The following is a 7,500-nucleotide window of genomic DNA, read 5'->3' as shown; positions in this document are numbered from 1 at the left end:
TGGTGTTCCGGGAGCCGGGGTAGACCTGGTGTTCCGAGCGCCGGGGTAGACTTGGTGCACGGAAGCCTCGGGGTAGACCTGGTCTTCCGGGCGCCGGGGTAGACCTGGAATTCCGGGCGCCGGGGTAGGCCTGTTCCCCTGGAGCCGGGGTAGACCTGGTGTTCCGGGCGCCGGGGTAGACCTGGTGCACGGAAGCCTCGGGGTAGACCTGGTCTTCCGGGCGCCGGGGTAGACCTGGTGCACGGAAGCCTCGGGGTAGACCTGGTCTTCCGGGCGCCGGGGTAGACCTGGTCTTCCGGGAGCCGGGGTAGACCTGGAATTCCGGGCGCCGGGGTAGGCCTGTTCTCCTGGAGCCGGGGTAGACCTGGTCTTCCGGGAGCCGGGGTAGACCTGGAATTCCGGGCGCCGGGGTAGGCCTGTTCCCCTGGAGCCGGGGTAGACCTGGTGTTCCGGGAGCCGGGGTAGACCTGGTGTTCCGAGCGCCGGGGTAGACTTGGTGCACGGAAGCCTCGGGGTAGACCTGGTCTTCCGGGCGCCGGGGTAGACCTGGAATTCCGGGCGCCGGGGTAGGCCTGTTCCCCTGGAGCCGGGGTAGACCTGGTGTTCCGGGAGCCGGGGTAGACCTGGTGTTCCGAGCGCTGGGGTAGACTTGGTGCACGGAAGCCTCGGGGTAGACCTGGTCTTCCGGGCGCCGGGGTAGACCTGGAATTCCGGGCGCCGGGGTAGGCCTGTTCCCCTGGAGCCGGGGTAGACCTGGTGTTCCGGGCGCCGGGGTAGACCTGGTGCACGGAAGCCTCGGGGTAGACCTGGTCTTCCGGGCGCCGGGGTAGACCTGGTGCACGGAAGCCTCGGGGTAGACCTGGTCTTCCGGGCGCCGGGGTAGACCTGGTCTTCCGGGAGCCGGGGTAGACCTGGAATTCCGGGCGCCGGGGTAGGCCTGTTCTCCTGGAGCCGGGGTAGACCTGGTCTTCCGGGAGCCGGGGTAGACCTGGAATTCCGGGCGCCGGGGTAGGCCTGTTCCCCTGGAGCCGGGGTAGACCTGGTGTTCCGGGAGCCGGGGTAGACCAGGTGCACGGAAGCCTCGGGGTAGACCTGGTCTTCCGGGAGCCGGGGTAGACCTGTCGTCCTACTCCGGGCCCGGCCTCCGGCCGCCCTGCTGCTGCGGCAGACCTGTCGCCCTGGTGTCCCGGGCGGACCTGCTGTCCCGCGCACGACCCACCCTCCGGCCGCCCGGCGCCGGTCTAGAGAGGGAAGGAGCCGGCCGTTGGGAGCCGGCAGCGCTCCCGCCTCCTCCGTGCCCAAAGCGACAGCGGCCCGGCTCCTGCCTCCGTCTCCGGATCCCTCACTGCCTTCAGCCGCTCGACCCCCCTCCCCCCCACCCCGCTGCCGTCCTGCCCCGGGCTCGGACGGGGCCAGGCCGGGCTGGAGCGTCAAGGAAAGAAGGCCGTCAAAGCAGAAGGCTGGGCGAGAGCCGAAGAGAAGGCTTCTCGGCAAAGGGGCCGCCTCTGCCGCGGGCCCCGGCCCTGCTGGCCGAAGGACCCGCCTTCCTCGGTGTCGGCCCGCTCCTGGCCCTCCCGCCGCTGCGGGTGTGCGAACCGGCCGAGGAGAGAGCGGGCGGGGGACGGCGACGGGGGTGGGGAAAGTAGTCTGCGAGCGGCGCCGGGGAGTCTGATGGGGCAGGGCGGGGCGCCCCCAACCGTCGATGGGCGGAGGCGGGGAAAGTCTTCAGGCGGGGCGCCCCCAACCGTCGATGGGCGGGCTCTGAGGGGGCGGCGTCGGATTGCGAGTGTGTGGAGCCGGCGTGTGTGTCACCGTGCCCCTCTCTCTCTGTCTCTCTCTCCCTCCCTTCCCCCCCTCGCCCCCCCGTCCCTCCCTCCCTCCCTCGCTTCCCTTGCGCGCTGGCCCCACTGAAATTCCGTTCGGCCGGGTAGGGCTGCGCGGCACCCCGGGCGGAGGGGGCTGCTGACGCTGCTTCGACGGCAGGCTGACGCAGGCTGCCTGTCAGCTTGGTCTGGGATCGCTCTGGGTACCAGAGGGAAAGAAATAAAGTTCGCCAAGAAAATTCCTTTTCCGGATCAGTTTCTTGCGCCGAGGGAACAGAAGAGTCGTTCTCTTCGAGAAGGGAGGAAAGGGGAAGCGCGGGAAATGAAACCCGAACCCCAAACCAGACCAAGGGGAACCAAGCCACAAAAAACAAAGGGATAACCCCGTAACTCCTAAAACAAACCCAGAAAACTCGAACCAAAAGTCCCGCAACGCACATTCCCCCACCCCCCACAAAAACCCACACCGAGCCCCCCCCCTCGCGCCCGCCCCCCCCACCCCCACCAGGCAAAAAAAGGTAAAGCCGGCCATTGAGAAACGCTCTACTACCCGGGTATGGGGAAATACCTCTTGCCATGGCCCCGGAATAGACTTTTCCTCCGGGCGCCGGGGTAGACCCGTTGTCCGGCCCCCCGGGCTACACCTGGTATCCCGGAGCCGGGGTAAACCTTGTACCCGGCGGCCGGGGTAGACCTGGTATCCAGGAGCCGGGGTAGACCTTGTACCCGGCGGCCGGGGTAGACCTGGTATCCCGGAGACGGGGTAGACCTTGTACCCGGCGGCCGGGGTAGACCTGGTATCCAGGAGCCGGGGTAGACCTTGTACCCGGCGGCCGGGGTAGACCTGGTATCCAGGAGCCGGGGTAGACCTTGTACCCGGCGGCCGGGGTAGACCTGGTATCCAGGAGCCGGGGTAGACCTTGTACCCGGCGGCCGGGGTAGACCTGGTATCCAGGAGACGGGGTATACCTTGTACCCGGCGGCCGGGGTAGACCTGGTATCCAGGAGCCGGGGTAGACCTTGTACCCGGCGGCCGGGGTAGACCTGGTATCCAGGAGACGTGGTATACCTTGTACCCGGCGGCCGGGGTAGACCTGGTATCCCGGAGCCGGGGTAGACCTTGTACCCGGCGGCCGGGGTAGACCTGGTATCCAGGAGCCGGGGTAGACCTTGTACCCGGCGGCCGGGGTAGACCTGGTATCCAGGAGACGTGGTATACCTTGTACCCGGCGGCCGGGGTAGACCTGGTATCCCGGAGCCGGGCTAGACCTTGTACCCGGCGGCCGGGGTAGACCTGGTATCCAGGAGCCGGGGTAGACCTTGTACCCGGCGGCCGGGGTAGACCTGGTATCCAGGAGCCGGGGTAGACCTTGTACCCGGCGGCCGGGGTAGACCTGGTATCCAGGAGCCGGGGTAGACCTTGTACCCGGCGGCCGGGGTAGACCTGGTATCCAGGAGACGGGGTAGACCTTGTACCCGGCGGCCGGGGTAGACCTGGTATCCCGGAGACGGGGTAGACCTTGTACCCGGCGGCCGGGGTAGACCTGGTATCCCGTAGACGGGGTAGACCTTGTACCCGGCGGCCGGGGTAGACCTGGTATCCCGGAGACGGGGTAGACCTTGTACCCGGCGGCCGGGGTAGACCTGGTATCCCGGAGACGGGGTAGACCTTGTACCCGGCGGCCGGGGTAGACCTGGTATCCCGGAGACCGGGTAGACCTTGTACCCGGCGGCCGGGGTAGACCTGGTATCCAGGAGCCGGGGTAGACCTTGTACCCGGCGGCCGGGGTAGACCTGGTATCCAGGAGACGGGGTAGACCTTGTACCCGGCGGCCGGGGTAGACCTGGTATCCAGGAGCCGGGGTAGACCTTGTACCCGGCGGCCGGGGTAGACCTGGTATCCAGGAGACGGGGTAGACCTTGTACCCGGCGGCCGGGGTAGACCTGGTATCCCGGAGCCGGGGTAGACCTTGTACCCGGCGGCCGGGGTAGACCTGGTATCCCGGAGACGGGGTAGACCTTGTACCCGGCGGCCGGGGTAGACCTGGTATCCAGGAGCCGGGGTAGACCTTGTACCCGGCGGCCGGGGTAGACCTGGTATCCAGGAGACGGGGTATACCTTGTACCCGGCGGCCGGGGTAGACCTGGTATCCCGGAGACGGGGTAGACCTTGTACCCGGCGGCCGGGGTAGACCTGGTATCCCGGAGCCGGGGTAGACCTTGTACCCGGCGGCCGGGGTAGACCTGGTATCCAGGAGACGGGGTAGACCTTGTACCCGGCGGCCGGGGTAGACCTGGTATCCCGGAGACGGGGTAGACCTTGTACCCGGCGGCCGGGGTAGACCTGGTATCCCGGAGACGGGGTAGACCTTGTACCCGGCGGCCGGGGTAGACCTGGTATCCAGGAGCCGGGGTAGACCTTGTACCCGGCGGCCGGGGTAGACCTGGTATCCAGGAGCCGGGGTAGACCTTGTACCCGGCGGCCGGGGTAGACCTGGTATCCCGGAGACGGGGTAGACCTTGTACCCGGCGGCCGGGGTAGACCTGGTATCCCGGAGCCGGGGTAGACCTTGTACCCGGCGGCCGGGGTAGACCTGGTATCCAGGAGCCGGGGTAGACCTTGTACCCGGCGGCCGGGGTAGACCTGGTATCCAGGAGCCGGGGTAGACCTTGTACCCGGCGGCCGGGGTAGACCTGGTATCCAGGAGCCGGGGTAGACCTTGTACCCGGCGGCCGGGGTAGACCTGGTATCCAGGAGCCGGGGTAGACCTTGTACCCGGCGGCCGGGGTAGACCTGGTATCCCGGAGACGGGGTAGACCTTGTACCCGGCGGCCGGGGTAGACCTGGTATCCCGGAGACGGGGTAGACCTTGTACCCGGCGGCCGGGGTAGACCTGGTATCCCGGAGACGGGGTAGACCTTGTACCCGGCGGCCGGGGTAGACCTGGTATCCAGGAGCCGGGGTAGACCTTGTACCCGGCGGCCGGGGTAGACCTGGTATCCAGGAGACGGGGTAGACCTTGTACCCGGCGGCCGGGGTAGACCTGGTATCCAGGAGCCGGGGTAGACCTTGTACCCGGCGGCCGGGGTAGACCTGGTATCCCGGAGCCGGGGTAGACCTTGTACCCGGCGGCCGGGGTAGACCTGGTATCCCGGAGCCGGGGTAGACCTTGTACCCGGCGGCCGGGGTAGACCTGGTATCCCGGAGCCGGGGTAGACCTTGTACCCGGCGGCCGGGGTAGACCTGGTATCCCGGAGACGGGGTAGACCTTGTACCCGGCGGCCGGGGTAGACCTGGTATCCCGGAGACGGGGTAGACCTTGTACCCGGCGGCCGGGGTAGACCTGGTATCCCGGAGACGGGGTAGACCTTGTACCCGGCGGCCGGGGTAGACCTGGTACCCCGGAGACGGGGTAGACCTTGTACCCGGCGGCCGGGGTAGACCTGGTATCCAGGAGACGGGGTAGACCTTGTACCCGGCGGCCGGGGTAGACCTGGTACCCCGGAGACGGGGTAGACCTTGTACCCGGCGGCCGGGGTAGACCTGGTATCCAGGAGACGGGGTAGACCTTGTACCCGGCGGCCGGGGTAGACCTGGTATCCCGGAGCCGGGGTAGACCTTGTACCCGGCGGCCGGGGTAGACCTTGTACCCGGCGGCCGGGGTAGACCTGGTATCCCGGAGACGGGGTAGACCTTGTACCCGGCGGCCGGGGTAGACCTGGTATCCAGGAGACGGGGTAGACCTTGTACCCGGCGGCCGGGGTAGACCTGGTATCCCGGAGACGGGGTAGACCTTGTACCCGGCGGCCGGGGTAGACCTGGTATCCAGGAGCCGGGGTAGACCTTGTACCCGGCGGCCGGGGTAGACCTGGTATCCAGGAGACGGGGTAGACCTTGTACCCGGCGGCCGGGGTAGACCTGGTATCCCGGAGACGGGGTAGACCTTGTACCCGGCGGCCGGGGTAGACCTGGTATCCAGGAGCCGGGGTAGACCTTGTACCCGGCGGCCGGGGTAGACCTGGTATCCAGGAGACGGGGTAGACCTTGTACCCGGCGGCCGGGGTAGACCTGGTATCCCGGAGACGGGGTAGACCTTGTACCCGGCGGCCGGGGTAGACCTGGTATCCCGGAGCCGGGGTAGACCTGGTCTCCGTCCGCCCGGGTAGACCTGGTGTCGCGGCCGCCTGCGGAAGTTCACCAAGGGGTCGCTGTTCCAGGCTGCCTCCGGCTATGTCGACGTAGCGGTCGGCCTGCGCTGGCGCACCCTCCCGGTCGACTTCCACTCGTCTCCTTGGAGGCGTCGGCGGCCTTGGACTTATCTTTCCGTATATTGGGAGCGAGGTGACGGGCCGCGTCCCCGCAGGTTTCCAGGGTGCCTGCGTCGCAAGGCGGAGGATAGGGCGGCCGCGCCGCGCGGTCGTCGGGGCAGAGCGAGTGCCGCCTAGGCCGGGTGAGCCGCGTGGCTTGGTCCCGGTTCCCGTCCTGCCCAGGGCGCTCTTTCGGGGGGAGAGCTGCCCGAGAAGCCAGAGAGAAGAGAATGGGCAGTGTGAAGGGCCACCAGAGAGAGAGCCGAGAGCCGAGAGAGACGGCCCGAAAGACCGTGTCGAGAAGCCGCTCGCTGGCCGCAGCGAGGCGGTGAGAAGCCCCGCGTGTGTGTTGCTCCGCTCCGGTCGGCTGCCGTGCCGGCCCGGTTGAAGGGGGGGCGGCCCCCCTGGGACGATCGGTGGCAGGTGAGGCGGCGGCGCCTCGTCCCTTTTCCGCCTGGCCTTAAGCCGGGGCCCGCTCCGGCAGGCATTTTTCCGGCAGCCGGTCCGGTGGCAGTGGCCGGCAGCCGGGGGTCGACGCGGCCGGGCTTTTTTTTTCCCCGGCCCTCGCCCGAGAGCCTCCTCCCCGAGCAAGGCCCGGCCAGCCCGCCGCGGTGGCGGCGCCCGGTTCCCCCGCTCCCGACCTGTTTGCCAGCGTGTCCGTGTCGGAAGGGCAGCGGTGGGGCGCGCGGCCTGGCCTCGGCATTCGCCGCGTGGCCGGAGGGGCTCGGTGACGGCGGTCGCCCGATGAGCCGTGGAGCCGGGGTGGCGGCACCCCGTCCCACCGGCGCGTGCTGTTGAAGTCACCCCCTTCCTCGGCCTTAAGCCGGGGACCCGCCTTGCGGGCGGGCTGTTTTTTTCGCGGGCAGAGAGGGGCCGGCCGCGGTGGCCGGCCCGCCCTAGCACGGACCGAAGCCCCCGGCAGAGAGCAACCCCCGGAAGGTCGCGGGCGAGGCGGCGGCGCCTCGCCCTTCCTCGGTCGTGGCGACCGAGCCCGCTTCTGCCCCGGGCGGTCCGTTGCTATTTTTTCAAGGGCGTGTGCGGGTGCTGTGGGGGGCCCCGCCCGCCCGGCCTCCGATGGCCTTTTCCTCTCGCGGCCCTAAGCCGCGGCACCGAGAAGCGTGCGGGCCCACGAAAGCCGAGGTTGTGTGGAGCCGGGGGGCCGAGCGAGCCCCGAGCCGAGCGATGCCGGTGGGTTTCGAAGGGGGGGGGGCAGCGAGAAGGCGGCGCGCGCCTCGCCCCCCCCCGGGCCCCCGGCGCCCGTGGTTAGCACGGGTCCTTGTGGGCCGCGCACGCCATGTGCCTTTTTTTTTTTTTTTTTTTTTTCCGTTGATCGGTGCCGTACCCCGGCTTTTCCGAAGGGGAGAGAAAG

General features: G+C 68.9%; 1 protein-coding gene across 1 annotated transcript in view; it reads right to left on the bottom strand.

Moving 5' to 3' along the window:
• The window catches only part of LOC144248726 (uncharacterized), a 17,430-nt gene that overhangs the window by 274 nt on the left and 9,656 nt on the right, over nucleotides 1-7,500 (bottom strand). The window contains exons 2-3 of the mRNA XM_077790728.1: nucleotides 650-1,126; nucleotides 1-546 (exon numbers count right to left, since the gene is read on the bottom strand). The exon at nucleotides 1-546 is cut by the window's left edge and continues 274 nt beyond it. Of these exons, the coding sequence (XP_077646854.1) occupies nucleotides 1-546; nucleotides 650-1,126 (1,023 nt within the window). The remainder of the gene's footprint in view (nucleotides 547-649; nucleotides 1,127-7,500) is intronic.

The sequence above is a fragment of the Lonchura striata genome, unplaced genomic scaffold, assembly GCF_046129695.1.
Source record: "Lonchura striata isolate bLonStr1 unplaced genomic scaffold, bLonStr1.mat Scaffold_498, whole genome shotgun sequence".
NCBI classification, from domain to species: domain Eukaryota; kingdom Metazoa; phylum Chordata; class Aves; order Passeriformes; family Estrildidae; genus Lonchura; species Lonchura striata.
This window is presented reverse-complemented; position numbering and strand designations above follow the sequence as displayed.